Source organism: Chiloscyllium punctatum, chromosome 25 (assembly GCF_047496795.1).
Source record: "Chiloscyllium punctatum isolate Juve2018m chromosome 25, sChiPun1.3, whole genome shotgun sequence".
Taxonomy (NCBI): Eukaryota; Metazoa; Chordata; class Chondrichthyes; order Orectolobiformes; family Hemiscylliidae; genus Chiloscyllium; species Chiloscyllium punctatum.
The window spans coordinates 83,591,237-83,616,018 of record NC_092763.1 but is presented as its reverse complement, the minus strand read 5'-3'; the positions used below and the strand labels follow the sequence as shown (position 1 = coordinate 83,616,018).

General features: G+C 45.6%; 1 protein-coding gene across 4 annotated transcripts in view; it reads right to left on the bottom strand.

Moving 5' to 3' along the window:
• Positions 1–24,782, bottom strand: part of mcf2a (MCF.2 cell line derived transforming sequence a) — a 191,729-nt gene that overhangs the window by 145,380 nt on the left and 21,567 nt on the right. For all 4 annotated transcript variants that reach the window (XR_011964151.1, XR_011964152.1, XM_072595615.1 and 1 more), the window contains exon 2: positions 1,865–1,948. Coding sequence is in view for 2 of the 4 variants with exons in the window: in XM_072595615.1 (XP_072451716.1) it covers positions 1,865–1,948 (84 nt within the window). In the remaining 2 variants the exon portion in view is untranslated. The remainder of the gene's footprint in view (positions 1–1,864; positions 1,949–24,782) is intronic.

Genomic DNA, 24,782 nt, shown 5'->3' with positions numbered 1-24,782 from the left:
CTGGCTAGTAACATAAAAATAGATAGTAAGGGTTTCTACAACTATCTGAATAGGAGAAGATTGACTAAACCAAGTGTCAGTTCCCCCAAGAGTAAGTCTGGGAATTGACACTGGAAATCAAAAGCATAGTGGATATTTTGAACAAATATTTTGTCTCTGTCTTTACTGTAGAAGGCTTAGAAAACTTGCCAAAGATAACGGAAAATCAGGGGTGATAAGGAGAAATGAACTTAAAGCAATCACCATCATTAGGTTGGGAAAGGTTGTGAAAACTATGAAACTTAAAGGCAGATAAATCCCCAAAACCAGATGGATTGCAACCAAAGATCTTAAAAGAAGTGCCACACAGATTGTCGATGCACTTGTTATAATCTTTGTATTCCACTGGGTTCTGGAATGTTCCCAGTCGATAGGGGAAAGGTGGGAGACAGAGAGCAGGAAATTATCAGCCAGTGATTGACAAAAGGAAGTTTCTCAAATCCTTTGAGAGATTAATTGTTTAGACCTATAGTCTCTGGGATTTAGAAGAATGAAAGGAGATCAAATTGAGACCCATAAGATGCTAAAGGGGCTTGACAAAGTAGATACAGCGTGGATCTTTCCTCATGGGAGTGGTCACAGTTTCAGGAAAAGAGGGAGCAGATTTAAAATAGAGATGAGGAGAAATTACTTCTCTCAAAGGGTCCTAAATCTGTGGCATTCACTTCCTCAGAGTGTGGTGGATGCTAGGACATTGAGTAAATTTAAAGAAATATATTTTTAATGAGTAATAGGTTTTAGGATTATGGAGAGCGGGCAGGAAATGGAGTTGAGGCTGAGATGAGATCAACCATGATCGTATTGAATGGTGATGCAGGCTTGAGGGGCTGAATAGCCTCCTCCTGTTCCTTCACTCACATTTGGGAAAAAGATCACTTGTTTGTAATATATGTAAAAGATTTGGAGGAGAAAGTAGGTGATCTGATTAGTGTGTTTGCAGATGACACAAAGATTGGGGGGTCTGCTGGTAATAAGGAGGATTACCAGAGGATACAGCAGGTTATACAGGATAGAGTTAAGTGAAGAAAAGATGGTGTTCAATCCAGACAAATAAGAGGTGATGCATTTTTGGAGATGTAATGCAAGAGGGAAGTATACAGTAAATGGCACAATACTTAGTAGCGTGAATATACAGAGGGATTAAGGCATCCAGGCCTAAAGTTCCCTGAAGGTGGCAACTCAAGTGAATAAAGTGGTCAAGAAGGCATAGAGCATGCTTGCCTTCATCAGTTGGGACATACAGTAGAAAAATTGGCAAGTTATGTTGCAGTTTTATAGAGCTTTAGATAGGACATGTTTAGAATACTGTGTGCAATTCTGGTCTCCCTGCTATTGGAAGGATGTTGTTCAACTTTAAAGGGTTCCAAAAAGATTTACAAGGATGTTGCCAGGGTTGGAAGGTTTGAGCTATAGGGAGAGGCTGAACAGGCTGGGGCTGTTTTCACTGCATTCATTTTGGTTATTTTTATAAAACTTGAATGCGGATATGGACTCGGCCAATTCTGAAGAATGTGAAAGTCAGTTTCAAGAACCACTTCACCCTCTGAAGAAGTGAAGCTGTCACAGCGAGAATGGTTTTGTTTCAGAAGAATATGATGCAGTGAAACCCAATTTGATTGTGTAAACTGATAAAGCACATTAATCACCAATTGCTTTGACATTCCTCACCATCATCATGCTTTAATAACTACTGTTAACTTATTATTGATGAGTTACTGATCTCCAACACTGGCCAGTATCAGCTTTTGAAACAATAGCGAAGAGCTTGAGAGCCTGGTATCAAATTAATTTTAGGAGACAGGTCAAACGGAGTTAAAAAGTTCACCTGGAAGGAAAGCAAACTTTTTCTTCAGATCCTCAGAAATACTTTTTGCACAAATGGAGTTTACGATTTCAGGTACAAAGTCATCTGTAAAAAGCAAAATAGAATAATTATTATGGAACTGATCCTTTAATCAATCAACAACAAAACAAATGTGGTCATATGGACTTTGACATGAGGTCATCAGTCTGAACCATGAACTCTGTTTCTCTCCCCACAGAGGCTGCCAGACCTACTGAATATTTCCTCCAATCTCTTTTCTTATTTCATGTTTGTAGGATTATTTTGCTTTTGTGTTTAGATAATGAAACGCTGAGTCTGCCATGTTCACAGCAATATTACAAAACAAAATTTGACATGAAAACACATCAGGAGATAAGAGACCAGGAAAAGAGGTGTGTGGTCAAAGAGGTGGGTTTTAAGCAACATATGTAGGGGGAAAGAGAAGCAGAGAATTTTCGGAAGACAATTCCAGATCTTCGGGCCCAGACAGCTGAATACACAGCGCCCAATGGTTGGACAGATTAAAATAGGGGATGTACAAAATGGGCTGGGGCTATTTCCCCTGAAAGCTGAGGGATGGCCTTATAGAGGTTTATAAAGTCATGAGGGTCATGGATAGGGTAAATAGACCAGGTCTTTACACCGGGGCCTGGACAAGTTGGACCGAAGGGTCTGTTTCCATTCTGTACAACTCTATGACTCTAACAGGCCAGAACTAGAGAGGTGCTGATGTTTTCGGCAGGTTGTAAGGCTGAGGAGAAGTTCCTGGGGTTTAGGAAGGGAGTGAACAAGAGGATGAGACTTGACTGGGAACTACTGGAGGCCAGTGAGAACAGTGATGATGTACAAATAGGAGTGAGCTTGGGTCCGCGCTGCAGAAATTTAAATGAGTTGGCATTTTCTAAGGGTAGATGCTACAAGGCCAGACCTGATCATCTTTTTCACAAAACATCAATGGAGCTATAACAACGTCTTTTAGATTAGATTAATTACAGTGTGAAAACAGGCCCTTTGGTGCAACAAGTCCGCACCAACCCGCCGAAGCGCAACCCACCCATACCCCTACATCTACCCCTTACCTAACACTACGGGCAATTTAGCATGGCCAATTCACCTAACCTGCACATTTTTGGACTGTGGGAGGAAACCGGAGCACCCGGAGGAAACCCACGCAGACACGGGGAGAATGTGCAAACTCCACACAGAGAGTCACCTGAGGCGGGAATTGAACCCGGGTCTCTGGCGCTGTGAGGCAGCAGTGCTGCCCACAACCACTGTGCCACCGTGCCACCCACCAATGTCATTGGATATTTTAGAACATAAAACTGAAATAAATTCACCTGTACTGACAAAAACCACTAACTAATTACCCTCTTTACCACATGACCCTTGTCACAATAAAAGTAAATTCCTCCCAATTTACTCAGATCTACAGCCTATGGAAATGGTTAATTCTTAACATTAACTTTTCCTTGTTTAAATTCAGTGCAATTCTGCTCAGACCAACCCAAATGACTGGACATCCTGGCCCCCGTTGGCAATGAGCTGTGGGGGGAGTGGTTTAGAGTGCTGCATGTGCTCCACCCATTCACCCCTGCACACATCTCCTATTTTATGGAGGTGGGGTGTGTATACCGGAGATGTCAGACAGCTCACCTGCCCTGGGGCTAATTGATCCCCTTATCCAGCATTGTTTTACCCCCCTCTAGGAGAAGGTCAGGCCAAGTGAGGGACCTGGCAACTTTCACTAGGTAAGCTTGCATCTGGTAGGGAAAGGGTGCAGGATCCTCTTTTGAGATAGGTGGTTCTCCGTGCCCATCAGCATCAACCCCACCCACCCCTGGTCACATAGCCCCCCTTTCACCTTCCCCCTGATTTTTATTGTGTGGTTTGATGCCATGCTAGGAGGCTGCATTCCAGACACACAGGTCAAGGAAGAAACAAAGGCAAGAACTGTCTTCAGCTTTAGCAAAGTAACATTATTTATTGGACATAAACCTTAAATACCACAGGACATGGGAATCATAAACAGACCAGACTATAACTTATAGATACACGAGGTAAGGATTAATTTATGTTCTTCACATGCTCAGACTGTGTGCTGTCAAGATTTGGTGAAGTTCTCCTCTAGTGTAGTGTATAACGTAATGTCTGGTGTAGTATCTCCAAGTGTGGTGTAGATGAAGCAAGGCTGATGTGTGAAAAGTAACTCGGTGAGTCGTTAGAGTTTGAAATGGGGTGGAGGCATGGAAGCATTCGAGAACCATTGGATAAAAATAGTGTGCAGTGAAATGGGGAAAAGGCAGGAGCCTTGCACCAAGTAACGGAGCTGGTGCAGGCTGAATGGCCTGGTTCTGCTCTGTCGTAATTGTATGGTTCTGTAAAATGTCGTCTTTTCTAGTCTGCTCTCCCTCCACCCACAGCGTCATTTTGTATTGTCCAGCCCCACGTCATCATCACCAGCTTGCTGTAGGACTCTGCAGCCCTCCCAGACCACAGCGAGTGCTCAACTAATTGAGGGTGTGCCATTGGTCTAATGGTAAGCCACATCCCAACCGACACTTCAATGGTGGTGAGTGGGGGGTCAGGATAGAAACAGGAACATGGTTCACCACAGAATGCAGCCTGAAATTATTGCATAGACACAGAGGGAACAGGTTCAGTCTACAGATCTGACATTCAGACACAAGAAATCTCATGCTCAAGATCCATCCCAAGGCTGCTGTGATAGATGTGGAATACTGGGGAGATTCTTCTTTAAACTGGAGTCATAGAGTCACCCAGCATGGAAACAGACCCTTCGGTCCAACTAGTCCTTGATGACCATAGTCCCAAACTAGTAGTCCCACCTACCTGCTCCTGGCCCATGTCCCTCCCAACCTTTGCTACTCATGAACTTATTCAAATGTCTTTTAAACATTGTAATTCAAAGTGCTTCCCCAACTTCCTCTGGCAGTTCATTAAACACACAAACCACTATCTGTACTTTTTAAATCTTTCTCCTCTCATCTTAAAAAATGCCCCTGAGTTTTGAATGAATTCAGTTCATTGGACGAGGCAATAACTTTGAAAGCTGCAGGTTCTCTCCTGGACAGAGTGAAAGCAGACATCAAGCACTGGAATCGATCTTTTAGCCTGGCTAATCATTCCCTTACAACACCCAACCATTGCAGCTTATGCCTGCTACACCCTCGTTTGTTTCATGTTGTGGTGCAGAGCTAAGTTGTCTCAGAGTATTTGTTTTCATTTGATTTGTTTCATCGTTGTCACATGTACCAAGATACAGTGAAAAGCAGTGTTTTGTGTGCTATCCAGACAAATCATACCTTACATAAATACATCAGGGTAATAGAACAGAACGTAGAATACAGTGTTACAGCTACAGAGAAAGTGCAGAGAAAGATCAATTCTAATATAAGAGAGGTCCATTCATAAGTCTGATAACAGCAGGGAAGAAGTTGTTCTTAAATCTGCTGGTAAGTGTTTTCAAACTTTTGTATCTTCTGCCCGATGGAAGAGAGTAGAAGAGAGTATAACCGGGGTGGGAGGCATCTTTGGTAATTCTGGCTGCTTTCCCGAGGCAGTGGAAAGTGTAGATGGAGTCAGTGGATGGAAGGCTGATTATCATGATAGACTGGGCTGTGTTCACAGCTCTCTGTCATGGGCAGAGCAGTTGCTGTACCAAGCTGTGATGCATTCGGATAGGATGCTTTTTATAGGCTTCTTTTATGGGGCTTTGAGTGTATACACTTTCAAAAGGGTCAATGTGTATGCAACCTCAGTGGATCTCATCCCAAGACCTCCCACCGCAAAGTGTCCCACCTAGTCACCAGCACATCCAGTATCGCATTGTTGCACTTCCTGACAAATCTCCGTAAATGAACACAGAACTGTCTAACCTGACTAGACAATCTCAGGGTGGCCAAACCACATTTTTTCCACTATCGTCTCTAATGCTGCTGCCCCACAGAAGGGGAAAAACAGAAGTTGCTAAGGAATGGCCTTTTCTACATCCAGGGATAATTTTCTCTGGAGTCACTTGTTGCATTGTTCTGGAGATTACTGTTTAACTTGAAGGTTCCTGCGCAGTCTCGGAGTGTGATTGGCCACAGTCTGAGGGATGCCTCTTCAGACGAAGTAGTGACCTTGAAACGTACAGACAAGGAAGAAGAACAGGCGACCGATTCCTTCGAACCTGGTCCCCAGTTCAATAAGACCCAGCCGATCGGATTTTAACATAAATTCTCCACTCCTGCTTATCACCCGGTAATCTTTCACCCCCTTTGTCATCACAAATCTGTTTACCTCTGCCTTAAAAATATTTAAAGATTCTGCAGTTACTGCCATTTGAGGAAGGGAATTCCAAAATTTACAACACTGTTTGAAGTGGGAACTTCCTTATTTTTAAACAATGACACCTAGTTTGTGATTTTCCCACAGCAGGAAACATCCTTTCGACACTGGAATATACGAACAGGACTGGGTCATTTGGTACACATGTTTGTTCCATCATTCACCCAGTCAGGTCCTCTCAAGATCTTAAATGTTTCAATTTAATTGAAGCTGGCAATACTGCAGTGAGTAACTCACCTCCTGATCCTCCAAAGCCTGTCCACCATCAACAAGGCACAAGTTAGGAGTGTGATGGAATACTCCCTGCTTGCCTGGATAGATGCAGGTCCAACAACACTCAAGGAGTTTGACCCCATTGTGTAGATGCTGCTCCTTTAACAAGGTTATGTTGTTCTTCATTTTTTTTTCAGAGGGGTCATAAATTCAGAGTTGCTGGGTGATCTGGCTTGGATAAGTTTTAAGACCAATTTGATTATAGCTATCAGTTGTTCATTGAAGGGGTAGTGACCCGTTCTCCGAGCTTGGTTTTTTTTCTGGTTGGGTTTGGTTTTAGAATGGAATCAGTCAGTTTTGAGGCTGCTACCTCAAACAGCGACATGGAAGAAGGTGCTCTACGCTGAATCTCTCTGCCATCTCTCTCTCTCTCTCACTCTCTCTCTCTCTCTCCTGTAAGACACTGGGTTTGATTTTACCATTTTGTGTCAAAGGGTGTTTATGGGGATTATTGCAAGAAGTTTGAAGAGTATCATTAAGTTGGGACACTCTGTTGGGTTTGTGAATAGGTGACGTCAATCTATATTCTATATTCTGTTCCCTTTTGTTTGTGTTTCATTCAGTAATCCTGCAAACAAATTCTTTGTTTAAAACTAAATGGTTTGACCAGCTGCATCATTCCTGAAATATCCACTCACACCTGCTTAAAGCAACTAGGAAAGTTAGAGTCCGGGCTACTTTCTCGAAATGATTTGAGGGGATCTGGCCTAGTCCATAACACCATCCAAGAGAAAGAAGTTCACTTGATTGACACCACATCTACTCCTTCCATCACCGACGCTTGGTAGCAGCAGAGTGTACTATTACAAGATGGACTGCAGAAATTCATCAAAGACGTTTAGACAGCACCTTCCAAACCCATGACCACTTCTATCTAGAAAGACAAGGGCAGCAGATACATGGGAACACCACCACCTTCAAGCCACTCACCATCCCGACTTGGAAATATACCACCTTTCCTTCACTATCACTGGGTCAAACTCCTGGAGCTCCCTCCCTAAGGGTATTGTGGGTCAACTCACAGCAGGTGGACTGCAGCGGTTCAAGAAGGCAGCTCACCCACATCTTCTCAAGGGGCAACTAGGGATGGGTAATAAATGCTTGCCCAGCCAGCGACACCCACATCCCACAAATGAATAAAAAAAAATTCAGTCATCTCTTACTTTTCTAAAATCCAGAGGATACAGGCCTAGCCAGACTAACCTTTCGTCATAAGGCAATCCACTCATTCCAGGGGTTAGTCTAGCAAACCTTCTCTGAACTGTTTCCAACACATTAACATCCTTCCATAAGTACAGTGACCAGTACTGTACACCACACTCCAGATACAGTCTCACCAGTGCCCTGTCTAACTGAAGCAATCACCTGCAGTCACCTTATTGTATTGTTCTAATTTAATCTAATTAATAGGGCCAGCATGGTAGCTCTGTGGTTAGCACTGCTGCCTCACAGCACCAGGAACCTAGGTTCGATTCTAGCCTCGGACGACTGTCTGTGTGGAGTTTGCACGTTCTCCCGGTGTCTGCGTGGGTCCCCTCCCGGGTGCTCCAGTTTCCTCCCACAATCTAAAGAGTTGGGTGGCACAGTGGCAATTGGTTAGCACTGTTGCCTCACAGCGCTAGAGACCCGGGTTCAATTCCCACCTCAGGCAACTGTCTGTGTGGAGTTTGCACATTGTCCCCGCGTCTGCGTGGGTTTCCTTCAGGTGGTCCGGTTTCCTCCCACAATCCAAAAATGAGCAGGACAGGTGAATTGGCAATGCTAAATTGCCCATAGCGTTGGGTGAAGGGGTAAATATAGGTGAATGGGGCTGGGTGGGTTGCTCTTCAGAGCGTTGGTGTGGACTTGTTGGGCTGAAGGGCCTGTTTCCACACTGTAAGTAATCTAATCTAATCTAATCATGTGCAGGTTAGGTGAATTGGCCATGCTAAATTGCCCATAGTGCCAGGTGCATTAGTCAGCGGGAAATGGGTCTGGGCGGGTTACTCTTCGGAGGGTCGGTGTGGACTTGTTGGACCGAAGGGCCTGTTTCCACACTGTAGGGGATCTAATCTAACCCTAAAACAGGGAACTTTGTTGATTCGTCCACTAAAATTGACAATAAATATAAAAACCAAAAGAACTGCAGATACTGTAAATCAGAAAGAAAAACAGAAATTGTTGGAAAGACTCAGCAGATCTGGCGACATTTGTGGAGAGAAACCAGAGTTAACATTTCAGGTCTGATGAGCTCAGAAAATGTCGGCTTATATGCAGAAGAGGGGGTAAGGGGTAAACAATAGGCAGGGGATCGAGCCCAAAGAGAGCAAGAGAACAGTTAGACCGACAAAAGAGTGGATCACGGTCTGGCTTGGAGGGTGAATCATTGTTAATGGGGACTGTTAGTGGCTAACAATGGGTTGTGTGTAATAGCAGACTGTGTGATAACAAGGCCTGGTGTGTGGGGGTAGGGGGCTAGGACACGGAAACTTTCAGGCCCTAAAATTATTAAACTCAATATTGAGTCCAGACAGCTACAGTGGTCCCTCTGATTCCCCACCTTTAATGAACTTTGGGCACGACATAACGTCAAACTCCTCTTCTGCCATCTTCTCCTCCATCCTCATTTCTTTGGGCAAGAGTCCACTCTCTGTCATACAGATCCCTTCACCCAGCTCTAACACTATCCCTCCACCTGGACCCCTCCCTCTGGCCTTTGACCGACACTCAACCGACACATTGAGAACTATCGATGTGACATTGGTCGCCTCAGCTTCTCACCCTCGCCCAATCCCATCTGTCTCCCTTCGAACTGGCTGCACACCGTGTGGTGAGGTCCAGCCCTGAGTGTGTTATTAAGCCTGTGCTGATGAGGGGGTGCTGTTGTAGTCTGACGTACTGCCCCGTACATCACAGAGGCTGAGCACCAGCTCTCAGATACCTCCTCCTATCTCCTCCTGGACCACCACCCCACCATGGAACTTCAGGCCACTGTATGGACCACAGTGACTGACCTCATTTGATCCAGTGATCTCTCCACCCCGCCACCGCTGCACCGCCAACACCCCTCCCCGCCCCCACCACTGCCTTCGAGCTGATAGTTCCTCAGCCCCGCCCTCACTTCTACCTCCTTCCTAAAATCCACAAACAGGACTGCCCAGGCAGACCCATTGTTCCTGCCTCACAGTACTCAGCTCTTCCTACTTTGACTGAGTTTTTTCTGTCCTGGCCCAGTCCTGCCCCACGTGTATTCGTGATTCTCCCAACACTTTATCCCACTTTCGGAATTTCTCATTTGTGGGTTCCAGCCTGCTCCCTTTTCTCATGGTTGTGTAATCCCTTTACATGTCCATCCCCCACCAAGATGGTCTCAGGGCTCCCAGTTCCCCTGACTCCGTCACATATGTTCTGATGAGGCCAACTCAAACAAGGGACCCTCTGAAATATCCACTTTCTTCCTCAAATGAGGATTCCCCAGCACCATGGTTGACAGGACTCTCAACCGGGTCCAAACCATCTCCTGGACCTCTGCCCTCACCTCCTCGTCTCCTTTCCACAAATGTGATAGGGTTCTCCTTGTCCTAACCTACCATCCCACCAGCATCCACATCCAGAAGATCATCAGCTGCCATCAACGAGATGTTATCACCAGACACATTTTCCCCTCCCCTCCCTTGTCTGCCTCCCACAGGGACCATTCCCTCCAGGACACCCTAGTCCACTCTTCCTTCACCCCCAACAGACCCCCACACAGCCCCATGACACCTTCCCTTGCAATCACTGAAGGTGTAACATCTGCCCAATTCCCTCCTCCCTCCTCAGTATCCAAGGGCCCAAATACACCTTCCAGGGGAAGGAGCACTTTACATATACTTCCCACAATCTGTTCTACAATGCTGCTCACAATGTGGTCTCCTCTACACTGGGTGAAATAAAGACTGGGGGAACCACTTTGCAGAACATCAACATTCTGCCCGCAAAAAAAAGCCTTGTGCTTCCAGCTGCCTGCCCCGCCCTGTTCCCTGGCCAACATCACTGTCTCGGGTTTGCTGCAGTGCTCCAGTGAAGCTCAGTGCAAGCTGGAAGAACAGTACCTCATTTTCCGCGAGTTCTGAGAATCATAGAATCCCAGTGTGGAAACGCACCATATTGGCCAACGAGTCCACACTGACCCTCCGAAGAGTATCCCACCCCAGAACCATTCCCCTATCCTGTTACTCTACACTTCTGTTAACTGATGCACCTCACCAACACATCCCTGAACATTATGAGCAATTTAGCATGGCCAATCCATCTAACCTGCACATCTTTTGATTGTGGGAGGAAACCCACGCAGACATGGGGAGAATGTCCATACTCCACACAGATAGTTGACCAAGGCTGGAATCAAATCCAGGTCCCTGGTGCTGTGAGGCAGCAGTGCTAACTGCTGAGCCACTGTGTTCAATAAGTTTAATAACTTTAGAGTCTGAACTCTCCCATGTCCTACCTCCTAACCCACACACCAGGCCCTGTTATCACATCGTCTGCCATTACACACTACCCATTGTTAGCCACTAACATTCTCCATTAACAGCTATTCACCCTCCCAGCCAGATCGTTATCCACTCCTTTGTCTGTCCAACTGCTCTTCTCTCTCTCTCTGGGCTCTCTGCCCACCTATCGTTTACTCCTTACGTTCCCCCACCCATACCCACTTCTATCTCCCACCGTATCTTCTCCATATACAAAAAACAAAGAAAATTATAACACAGGAACAGGCCCTTCGGCCCTAAAAGCCTGTGCCGATCCAGATCCTCTATCTAAACCTGCTGTCTATTTTCCGATGACCTATATCCCTCTGCTCTCTGCCCATTCATGTATCTGTCTAGATACATCTTCAATGATGCTATTGTACCCACCTCTACACCTCTGCTGGCAACGCGTTCCAGACAGCCATCACCCTCTGTGTAAAGAATGTTTCATGAATATCACCCCTAAACATTTCCCCACTCACTTTGAAGTCATGACCCCTAGTAATGTTTCCCACTCTGGGAAAAAGCTTCTTTCCATCCACCCTGTCTATACGTCTAATCATTTTGTAGACCACAATCAGGTCCCCCCTCAACCTCCACCTTTCTCATGAAAATAATCTTAATCTACTTAACCTCTCTTCATAGCGAGCACCCTCCATACCAGGCAACATTCTGGTGAACCTCATCTGCACTGTCTCCAGAGCATCCAGGTTCTTATGGTAATGTGCCGACCAGAACTGTACACAGTATTCCAAATGTGGCCAAACCAAAGTCTTGTACAACTGGAACATGACCTGCCAACTCTTGTACTCAATACCCCGTTAGATGAAGGAAAGCATGCCGTATGCTGCCTTGACCACTCTATCAACCTGCATTGCCATCTTTAGGGTATAATGGACCTGAACACCCAGATCTCTCTGTACATCAATTTTTCCCAGGGCTTTTCCACTTACCTTAAAGTTTGCTCTTGAATTGGATCTTCTAAAATGCATCACCTCACATTTGCCCAGATTGAACCCCATCTGCCATTTCTCTGCCCATCTCTCCAATCTATCTATATTCTGTTGCATTCTCTGAAAGTCTCCTTCACTATCTGCTACTCCACCAATCTTAGTGTCATCTGCAAACTTGCTAATCAGACCACCTACACCTTCCTCCAGATCATTTATGTGTACCACAAAAAACAGTGACCCCAGCACGGATCCCTGTTGGACGCCACGGGTCACAGCTCTCCATTTTGCGAAACTCCCTTCCACTACTACTCTCTGTCTCCTGTTGCCCAGTCAGTTCTCTATCCATCTAGCTAGTACACCCTGGACCCCATGCGATTTCACTTTCTCCATCAACCTACCATGGGAACCTTATCAAACGTCTTACTCAAGTCCATGTATATGACATCTACAGCCCTTCCCTCATCAATCAACTTTATCACTTCCTCAAAGAATCCTATTAATTTGGTAAGACATGACCTTCCCTGCTCAAAACCATGTTGCCTATCACTGATAAGCCCAATTTGTTCCAAATGTAAATAGATCCTGTCCCTCAGTATCTTCTCCAGCAGCTTCCCTACCTCAGGCTCACTGATGTATAATTACCTGGATTATCCCTGCTACCCTTCTTAAACAAGGGGACAACATTAGCAATTCTCCATGCCTCCGGGACCTCACCCATGTTCAAGGATGCTGCAAAGATATCTGTTAAAGCCCCAGCTATTTCCTCTCTTGCTTCCCTCAGTAACCTGGAATAGGTCCCATCCAGACCTGGGGAATTGTCCATCCTAATCCCTTTTAGAATACCCATCACTTCCTCCCTCCTTATGCCGACTTGAACTAGAGTAATCAAATATCTATCCCTAGCCTCAACATCCATCATGTCCCTCTCCTCGGTGAATACTGATGCAAAGTTCTCATTAAGAAACTCCTCCATTTTCTCTGACTCCACGCATAACTTTCCTCCTTTGTCCTTGAGTGGGTCAACCCTTTTTCTCATTACCCTCTTGCTCCTTATACATGAATAAAAGGCTTTGGGATTTTTCTTAACCCTGTTTACTGAAGATATTTCGTGGCCCCTTTTAGTCCTCTGCATTCCTTGTTTCAGATTGGTCGGACATTCCCGATATTCTTCCAAAGCTTCTTCTGTTTGCAGTCGCCTAGACCTTATGTACGCTTCCTTTATCCTTTTAACTCGTCTCACTATTGTCATGTCATCCATGGTTCCCTAACCTTGCCATTTCTATCCCTCATTTTCACAGAAGCCTGTCTGACCTGAAATCTAATCAACCTCTCTTTAAAAGCCTCCCACATATTGAATGTGGGTTTCCCTTCAAACAGCTGCTCCCAATCCACATTCCTGAGCTCCTGCCAAATTTTGCTATAGTTGGCCTTCCCCCAGTTTAGCACATTTTGTTAAGGACCACTCTCGTCTTTGTCCATGAGTATTCTAAAACTTACGGAATTAAAACATAGAACATAGAAAAATACAGCGCAGTACAGGCCCTTTGGCCCTCGATGTTGCGCCGATCCAAGCCCACCTAACCTACACTAGCCCACTATCCTCCATATGCCTATCCAATGCCCGTTTAAATGCCCATAAAGAGGGAGAGTCCACCACTGCTACTGGCAGGGCATTCCATGAACTCACGACTCGCTGAGTAAAGAATCTACCCCTAACATCTGTCCTATACCTACCACCCCTTATTTTAAAGCTATGCCCCCTCGTAATAGCTGACTCCATACGTGGAAAAAGGTTCTCACTGTCAACCCTATCTAAACCCCTAATCATCTTGTACACCTCTATCAAGTCACCCCTAAACCTTCTTTTCTCCAATGAAAACAACCCCAAGTGCCTCAGCCTTTCCTCATACGATCTTCCTACCATACCAGGCAACATCCTGGTAAACCTCCTCTGCACCCGTTCCAGTGCCTCCACATCCTTCCTATAGTATGGCGACCAAAACTGCACACAATATTCCAGATGCGGCCGCACCAGAGTCTTATACAACTGCAACATGACCTCAGGACTCCGGAACTCAATTCCTCTAACAATAAAAGCCTGTACGCCATATGCCTTCTTCATTGCACTATTTACCTGGGTGGCAATTTTCAGAGATCTGTGTACATGGACACCAAGATCCCTCTGCTCATCCACACTACCAAGTATCCGACCATTAGCCCAGTACCCCATCTTTTTGTTACTCTTACCAAAGTGAATCACCTCACACTTAGCTACATTGAACTCCATTTGCCACCTTTCAGCCCAGCTCTGCAGCTTATCTATATCCCGCTGTAACCTGACACATCCTTCCTCACTGTCAACAACTCCTCCGACTTTCGTATCATCCGCAAACTTGCTCACCCAACCTTCTAGCCCCTCCTCCAGGTCATTTATAAAAATGACAAACAGCAATGGTCCCAAAACAGATCCTTGCGGAACACCGCTAGTAACTGCACTCCAAGATGAACCTTTACATCAACTACTACCCTCTGTCTTCTTCCAGCCAGCCAATTCCTAATCCAAACCTCCAACTCACCGTCAATGCCATACCTCCATATTTTTTGCAGTAGCCTACCATGGGGAACCTTATCAAACGCCTTACTAAAATCTATATACACCACATTTACCACTTTACCCTCGTCCACCTCCTTAGTCACCTTCTCAAAGAATTCAATAAGGTTTGTGAGGCACGATCTGCCCTTCACAAAACCATGCTGACTATCCTTGATCACATTATTCCTATCCAGATGTTCATAAATCCTATCCCTTACAATTCTCTCTAAGAATTGCCCACAACACAAGTGAGGCTCACCGGCCTATAGTTACTAGGGTTATCCCTACTCCCCTTCTTGAACAAGGGAACCACATTTGCTATCCTCCAGTCTTCTGGCACTATTCCTGTCGACAACGAGGACATAAAAATCAAGGCCAATGGCTCTGCAATCTCCTCCCTTACTTCCAAGAGAATCCTAGGATAAATGCCATCAGGCCCAGGGGACTTATCTATTTTCACCCTTTCCAGAATTTCCAACACCTCTTCCCTGCATACCTCAAAGCCGTCCATTCTAATTAATTGTGACTCAGTGTTCACATCGGCAACAATGTCCTGTTCCTGAGTGAATACTGACGAAAAGTATTCATTCAGTGTCTCCCCAATCTCTTCAGCCTCCAAACGCAACTTCCCACTACTATCCTTGACTGAACCTATTCCTACCCTAGTCATTCTCTTATTCCTGACATACCTATAGAAAGCCTTTGGGTTTTCCCTAATCCTACCAACTAAGGACTTTTCATGTCCCCTCCTTGCTGCTCTTAGCTCTCTCTTCAGATCCTTCCTGGCTACCTTATAACTCTCAATCGCCCCAATTGAACCTTCACGCCTCATCTTTACATAGGTCGCCCTCTTCCCTTTAACAAGGGATTCCAATTTCTTATTAAACCACGGCTCCCTCACATGACCCTTTCCTCCCTGCCTGACAGGTACATACTTATCAAGGACACTTGCTCCTTGAACAAGCTCCACATATCAATTACGCCCTTGCCTTGAAGCCTACTTTTCTAAGCCACGCATCCTAAGTCATGCCTCACCGTATCATAATTTCCCTGCCCCCAGCTATAACTCTTACCCTGCAGTGCACACTTATCCCTCTCCATCACTAGAGTAAAAGTCACCGAATTGTGGTCACTGTCCCCAAAGTGCTCACCTACCTCCAATTCTAACACCTGGCCTGGTTCGTTACCCAGAACCAAATCCAGTATGGCCTCACCTCTTGTTGGCCTGTCTACATATTGTGTCAGGAAACCCTCCTGCACACATTGGACAAACACCGACCCATCTAACGAACACGAGCTATAGCTTTCCCACTCAATATCAGGAAAGTTAAAGTCCCCCATAACAACCACCCTATTACTTTCACTCTTCTCCTGAATCATCCTCGCAATCCTTTCTTCTACATCTCTCGGACTATTAGGAGGCCTGTAGAAAACTCCTAACAGGGTGACCTCACCTTTCCTATTCCTAACCTCAGTCCAAACTACCTCAGATGGCAAGTCTTCATCCATCGTCCTTTCCACTGCTGTAATACTATCTTTGACAAGTACACCTCCCCCTCTTTTACCCCCACCTCTGACCCTATTAAAACACTTAAACCCTAGAACCTGCAATAGCCAATCCTGTCCCTGTTCTACCCATGTCTCTGTAATAGCCACAACATCGAAATCCCAGGTACCAACCCACGTTGCAAGTTCACCTACCTTATTTCGTATACTTCTTGCATTGAAGTATACACACTTCAAGCCACTTTCCTGTTTACTGGCACCCTCCTTCGAGATCGATGCCATGTTCCTAACCTCCCTACACTCCAGGTCCTGCACCCTAAAGCTACAGTCTAGGTTCCCATGCCCCTGCAGAGTTAGTTTAAACCCCCCCCAAGAGCACTAGCAAACCTCCCCCCAAGGATACTGGTGCCCTTCAGGTTCAGGTGTAGACCATCCTGTTTATAGAGGTCCCACCTTCCCCAGAAAGAACCCCAGTTATCCAGAAACCGGAATCTCTCCCTCCTGCACCATCCCTGTAGCCACGCATTTAACTGTTCTCTCTCCCTATTCCTCGACTCTCTATCACGTGGCACGGGTAAATTGTGATTACTAGTCCCAATGTAATCCCCTACTGAAACTTCAACCACTTGCTGGGCTCATTCTCCAACACCAGGCCCTTTCCTGAGTTGGACTGTTGACATATTGCTCTAGAAAACCCTCCTGGATGCTCCTTACAAATTCTGCTCCATCTAAACCCCTAGCACTAAGTGTATCCCAGTCAATGTTGGGAAAACTAAAATCTCCCACCACCACCATCTCGTTGCTCCTATTTGTCCCTCTATTTCACGCTCACTGTTGGGAGACCTAGAGGACAGCCCCAACGTTGTTACTGTACCCTTCCTATTTCTGAGCTCTGCCCATATTGCCTCACTGCTCGAGTCCTCCATAGTGCCCTCCTTCAGCACAGCTGTGATATCCTCTCTGACCAGAATGCAACCCTTCCACTCCTTTTACTTCCCTTGCTATCCCACATGAAGCATCGATATCCTGGGATATTTAGTTGCCAATCTTGCCCTTCACTCAACCAAGTGTTATGGACTAGGCCAGACCACTCAAAACATTGTTAAACTGGCAGCCCAGACCCTAACTTTGCAATGTGTTTCGGTAAGTGTACAGCGAAAATTACCCAGAATAAAAGGGTGGCATGGTGGCTCAGTGGTCAGCACTGCTGCCTCACAGCACCAGGGTCCCAGGTTCGATTCCAGCCTTGGGTGACTGTCTGTGTGGAGTTTGCACATTCTCCCAGTGTCTGTGTGGGTTTCCTCCCACAGTCCAAAGATGTGCAGGTTTGGTGAATTGGCCATGCTAAATTGCCCATTGCGTTAGGTGCATGAGTCAAAGGGGAATGGGTCTGGGTGGGTTGCTCTTCGGAGGGTCAGTATGGACTGGTTGGGCTGAAGGGCCTGTTTCTGCACTGTAGGGAATCTAATCTAAGTTAGTGAGGTTGACTACCAGGTTTTAAAACAGACAAAAATGTATTCACAAAATTACACAATGGAACACAAAGAACAGAATACTGAACTCAGTCTATCCAAACGAGACCTTAATTATGCTGTTCTGAATATACACAACAGTCCCAATAAGCAAACCCCCCTTAAAACACAGTTTAAAAAAAGGGACAGATTGCTTACAGGTTGAAGTTACAAGGGCAGAAGGAGAGAGAGAGAGAGAGAGAGAGCGAGCGCTGGCCATTGCCCTTCCACTATTCAGGTCGCTTCTTAAACATGACCACTTTGGTCTGAAGTCTGATCTGTTTCCATATAAACAAAAAGGCCATTCAATACCTTTTAATCTCTGTACCAAATGATTCTAATTGGAACCGGGAGTGGTTTACGACCCCTCTGAAAAAAAAAACCAAGGACACAGTATCCTTGAGAAAAGGTACAGGTTTTAGAAAAAAAACGACCCAGCTTTGTGGCACAAGTCTCAGTAACAGCAATAATATCATACTCCCAGGTGCTAATCCAAGCCCTAAGTTCATATAAACAGACATTTTCCAAGCTACCATCAGGTCTGAGGAAGGGTTGCTGAAACGTTAACCCTGATTTCGCTTCACAGATGCTGCCTGACCTGCTGAGCTTTTCCAGTAATCAGATCTAGAGCTTATGCAGCCTGTGATAAAGGAATTTGTGGTCACACCTCCAGTTATTGCTCAACTGGAAAACAACAGATTTTTAACAACAGTAATTATCTGTTTCACTCCAGGTTTATGAGATACATCCCCAAAAATAAACAGCAGACAGAGTACACACCCGGTATGCAAATAGTGCAGGGTAAAGGTTTCATTTCGAAATAATTTGTTCATGGCATTCGAGTGTCACTGATAAGGCAAGCAGTTATTACCAATGTTATTACTTTTATTTATAAGTGAGGAGGCAGTAGTATCATGATAATGTCACTGGACAAGTAATTCCTGAAGAAGGGCTTATGCCCGAAACGTCGATTCTCCTGCTCCTTGGATGCTGCCTGACCTGCTGCGCTTTTCCAGCAACACATTTTCAGCTCTGATCTCCAGCATCTGCAGTCCTCACTTCCTCCTCCAAGTAATTTACAACCCCAGGCTGATAGGGCATGGGTTCAAATGCAGCACCGGTGGTGAGATGGTGAAATTTCAGTTCAAGAGTAATCTGGTGTTGAAAGCTGGTCCTGTGTATCCATTGTCAATTGTCATGAAAACAAACATTGGGCTCATTAATGTCCCTTAGGGAAGAACATGTACTGTCTCAATAAGATCTGGTAATCTGGAAATCTGGTCTAAATGTGACTCCATACCCATAGCAATATGGCTGACTCTGAGGATAATTTGGGATGGGCAATAAATGCTGACCTATCCAGCAACACCCACCTCCTCCCCTTATTTATAAAATGTATGTGGGCCAGCATTACTTGTCCATGCAACGGGACATGAATGACCCACAGGAGTTTGAATTCTGACAATTGTTTCATGATTTTTAGCAGACTTCCAATTCTTTTTATTGAATTCAAATATTACCATCTGCCATGGCGGGATTCGAACTCAGGTCCCCAGGACATTACCTGGATCTCGGGATTAATAGTTTAGCAATAACACCACTAGACCATCACCTCCCCAGTGATAAAAGGTTATTGGGGATATGAAGGAATGGAGAGTTAAGGCTGACATCAGATCAGCCATGATCGTATTGAATGACAGGGCCAGACTTGACTGGCCTCCCCTGCTTCCTTGTTTGCATGTTCATCCTTCTGGAGGGTAAAACACCATCACTTCAACGATAGGAGATTGCTGAGCCAGAACACATCCGGGAGGAGAAGGTGAGGACGGCAGATGCTGGAGATCAGAGTCAAAAAGTGTGGTGCTGGAAAAGCACAGTCAGTCAGGCAGCATCCAAGGAACAGGAGAGTCGATAATCAGCTTATGTCCTAAATGTCGACTCTCCTGCTCTTCAGATGCTTCCTGCCCGGCTGTACTTTTCCAGTGCTATACGTTTTGACACAGGGTTAGTAGCACTGGCTACTTATAAAGAAACACATTTACAGATATCACATCATACTGAGGCTGGGTCACTCAGTATCTTCGAGACAGAGAGAGAGAGATGTTTAACCAGGAGGTGAAGCTAGAGTTATGGGGAAAAGGCAGGAAAGTGGAGCTGAGGATGATCACGACCACATTGAATGGTAGAGCAAACTCGATGGGCCAAATGGAATACTTCTGATCCTACGTCTTGTGGCCATTTATCACATTACAGTGGTAACAAAACACTGTTATCATGAACAGCATGAAAATAATGTTCCCATTTGACATCTTCCTGTCTGAAAGTAATGCAGAGAATGTTTTGGAACACAGCATTCCATTCTGGTCTTCCTCCTGTCGGAAGGATGTTGTGAAACTTGAAAGGGTTCAGAAAAGATTTACGAGGAAGTTGCCAGGGTTGGCGGGTTTGAGCTACAGGGAGAGGCTGAACAGGCTGGGGCTGTTTTCCCTGGAGAGTCGGAGGATGAGGGTGACCTTATAGAGGTTTATAAAATCATGAGGGGCATGGATAGGGTGAATAGACAAAGTCTTCCCCCAGGGTAGGGGAGACCAAAACTAGAGGGCAGAGCTTTAAATGAGAGGGGAAAGATATAAAAGAGACCTAAGGGGCAACGTTTTCACACAGAGGGTGGTACGTGTATGGAATAAGCTGCCAGAGGAAGTGGTGGAGGCTGATACAATTACAACATTTAAAAGGCATTTGGATGGGTATATGAATAGGAAGGGTTTGGAGGGATATGGGCCGGGTGCTGGCAGGTGGGACTAGATTGGTTTAGGATATCTGGTCGGCATGGACGGGTTGGACCAAAGAGTCTGTTTCTGTGCAGTACATCTCTATGACTCTAAGAAATCAGATCGAATTGTGCTGTTTTATGTCAAATGGACTCCCAAAAGAGCTAATATTGGACTGATCTGTTTGTTAAGCATCTCTGACAGCCAGTTAAAACATAAATTCAGCCTTTTCTTTGTAAATGAGTGGACCAGCACCTGTCTTCGGTCTTTCTGGTTGTCAATGGGCTGACAATAAAATTAAACAGAAAACAAAATACAAAATACAATTTACATGGGAATCTGCAAGGGAGTTAGTAATGTTACTCAAAGTAACACTTATTGGGCTTGTGATACCTTATGGTGAAGGTGACAGCCTGGTGGTATTATTGCAGGACTATTATTCCAGAAACCCAGCCAATGTTCAGGGTTCAAACCCTGGCATGGTGGAACTTAAATTCAGTGACACAATCTGGAAAAGTGATGTCCACGAAACCATTGCTGATTATTAGAAAATCTCACCTCTCAAGAAAGAAATGAAACCAGATGGACCACCTGCCTTCAATCGAGGAACCGGCAAAGACAACGGCAGAAACAGCCCTGTTGACCCTGCAAACTTTTCCTCACTAACATCTGGGGGCTAGTGCCAAACCTGGTAGAGCTGTCTCACAGACTAGTCAAGCAACTGCCTGACATAGCAATGTCTCAGACCCACCATCACCATCCCTGGATATGTCCCATCTCACCAGCAGGACAGACCCAATAGAGGTGGCGGCACAGTGGGACACAGTCGGCTGGGAGTCCTCAACACAGGATCAAGACCCCATGAAATCTGATGATGTCAGCTCAAACATGGGCAAGAAAACCTCCTGCTGATTAATACGTACCGTCCTCCCTCAGCTGATGAATCCATACTCCTCAATGTTGAACAACATTTGGTGGAAGCACTGAGGGTGGCAGGGGCACAGAGTGTACTCTAGGTGGGGGATTTAATGTCCCATCACCAAGAGTGACTCGGCAGCAGCATTACTGATCGAGCTGGTCGGGGCCTAAAGGACATCGCTGCTGGACTGGGTCAGCGGCAGGTGGTGAGGGAACCAACAAGAGGGAACAACAGACCTGACCTCATCCTTACCAACCTGGCAGCTGCAGATGTGTCTGTCCATGACAGTATCAGTTCGAGTAACCACCGCACAGTCCCTGTGGAGATAATGTCCCACCATCACATTGAGAATATCCTCCATCGTGTTGCGTGACACTATCACCATGCTAAATGGGACAGAGTTTAAACAGAACTAACAACTCAAGATTAGGCATCCATGAGGCACTGTAGGCCATCGGCAGCAGTTGAATTGTACTCCAGCACAATCTGTAACCTCATGGCCTGGTACATCCCCCACTCAACCATTACCAAAGGGCCAGGAGATCAACCCTGGCTCAATGGAGAGTGCAGGAAGGCATGCCAGGCAAACTTGATAATGAGGTGTCAACCTGGTGAAGCTGCCAAACAGCATAAGCAACAAGTGAAAGGCAGAGCTAAGGGATCCTATAACTGACCTGTCAGATCTAAACTCTGCAGTCTTGCCACATCCAGTTGCGAATGGTCGTGGACAATTGAACAACTCACTGGAGAAGGACGCTCCACAAATTTCCCCATCCTCAATGATGGAAGATCCCAGCACATCCATGCAAAAAATAAGACTGAAGCATTTGTAGCAATCTTCAGGCAGAAGTGCCGAGTAAATGATCCATCTCAGCCTCCTCCTCCAGTGGTCTCCAGCATTACAGATACTAATCTTTAACCAATTCCATTCACTCAATGCAATGTCAAGAAATGGTTGGAGGCACTGGATACTGCAAAGGCTATGGGCCCTGATAACATTCTGGCAATAGTACTGAAGACGTGTGCTCCAGAACTTGCTGCTCCCCTCGCCAAGCTGTTCCAGTACAGCTACAACACCAGCATCTACCCAACAATGTGGAACATTGCCCAGGTATGTCTTGTACACAAAAACAGGACAAATCCAACCCAGCTAATTATCACCCCATCAGACTGCTCTTGATCACCTGTAAAGGGGCCACCAACAGTGCTATCAATAGCAATCAAGATGGGCTCAGTCGGAGCTCATCTGCTCTGTCCACTTTCACTTTCTTGTCTTCCTTTGCAGCTATTTTATTTCCGACTTTAATCTACTTACCTTCTGTGGAGAAACTGAGTCAGTGAGAGAACGTGGGAGACAGTGAACCCAATGCAGAGGAGAAGGAGCCAGTGTGGGAGCGAGTGAGCACAATGTGGAGGAGATCAAGCCCAGCGTGGCAGCAACAGAGGTCTTTCCCCATGTGGGTCAGCGTCAGGCATTGGGAGATAGAATCCAACATGGTGGAGATTGAACCCTTGTTCGGAATGGGAGCCCAGCATGGCTGAGGACTTAAGAATGACTTTAATATTAAACTTTTAACTATATTTCCTTCCTTTCTACTTTGTACCTAAGATTTTGTACTGAGGTATCTTTGTCCTTAAGATGGCATCGCGAAAGTGATTTTGTATATTTTTCGCTCTACTCCTGCATCATTGTACTAAACCTAAAGCAGCACTGGCTCAGCAATAACCTGCCCAGTAACGCCGAGTTTGGGTTCCTCCAGGGCCACTCAGCTCCTGACCTCATTACAGCCTTGGCTCAAGCATGGACTAAAGAGCTGAGTTCCAGAGGCAAGGGGAGAGTGACAGCCCTTGACATCAAGGCTGCATTTGACCGAGTATGGCATCAAGGAGCCCTGGTAAAACTGGAATCAATGGGTATCGGGACCAAACACTCTGCTGGTTAGAGTCATACCTGGTACAAAGGAAGATGGAGCAAGCGAGGACGGCAGATGCTGGGGATCAGTCAAAAAGTGTGGTGCTGGAAAAGCACAGCAGGTCAGGCAGCATCCGAGGAGCAGGATAGTTAATGCTTCGGGCCGGAGCCCTTCATCAGGAATTCATTTATTCTCCTGCTCCTCGAATGCTGCCTGACCTGCTGTGCTTTTCCAGCAACACACTTTTCTGCATAGGAAGATGATTGACAATGTTGGAGGTCAGTCATCTCAGCTCCAGGACATCTCTGTAGGAGGTTCCTCAGGGGAGTGTCCTAGGCCCAACCATCTGCAGCTGCTTCATCAATGACCTTCCTTCCATTATAATGTTAGAACTAGGGGACATAGCCTCAAAATAAGGGGGAGCAGATTTAGGGCGGAGTTGAGGAGGAACTTCTTCACCCAAAGGGTTGTGATTCTGAGGAATTCTCTGCCCAGTGAAGCAGTCAAGGCTACCTCATTGAATATTTTTAAGGCAAAGATGATTAGATTTTTGAACAGTAAAGGAATAAAGGGTTATGGAGAACAGGTGGGTAAGTGGACCTGAGTCTATGAAAAGATCAGCCATGATCTTATTCAATGGCTGAGCAGGCCCGAGGGGCCCTATGGCCTACTCCTGCTCCTAGTTCTTATGTTCTTATGTTTGCACAGTGGTGCACCTTTGGTGACTCCTCAGTTACTGAAGCAGTCCATGTCCAAATGTAACAAGATCTGGGCAATATCCAGGCTTGGGCTGACAAGTGGTAAGTATCATTTGTGCCACACAAATGCCAGGCTATGAACATCACGAATAAGATACAATCCAACTACCACACTTGACACTCAATGGTGTTAAAATCACTGAATCTCCTACTATCAATATCCTGGGCTGGACTCACCACATAAACACAGTGGCCACAAGACCAGGTTAGAGAGTAGGGTTACTGCAGTGAGTAATTCACCTCCTGACTCCCCAAAACCTATCCACCATCTACAAGGCACAAGTCAGAATATTCTCCACATGCCTGGAGGGATACAGCTCCATCAACACTTAACAATCAACCTGTTTGATTGGCTCCACATCCACAAACATCCACTCCCTCCACCACTGAGGCTCTGTTGCAGCTGTGTGTATTATGCAGAAGAGCTACTGCAGAAATTCACCACAGCACCTTCCAATCCACAACCACTTCCATCTGGAAGGACAAAGGCAGCAGATACATGGGAACACCAGCACATTCTTTCAGAAACTGGTTTCCAATTAAGTATTGTCAAAAAGAAATTTAGAAAAATTGGCTGAAACTTCTTTTCCTTTCCATTGGTCTTTACTAGTTGGAGAAAACAATCTTCAAAGGAAGTCCACAAAGGATGCTTTCTCATATCACAGCAATTGTTTGCTTTAATAGGCTGTGACATTTATCTGTCTGTCTGACTGGAGTTGAAAAAAATGATCTGAAACACAATACCCCTCTTGGCACTCCCAGAGTCAGTGCTGACAGAGTGCAATACACTCAGAGGTCAAGGGCTCAATTAAAGCCTCCGGTGGATAATACAAATCTCACAGCATAGGTTAGATCAGGAGAATTCCTGGCTAACA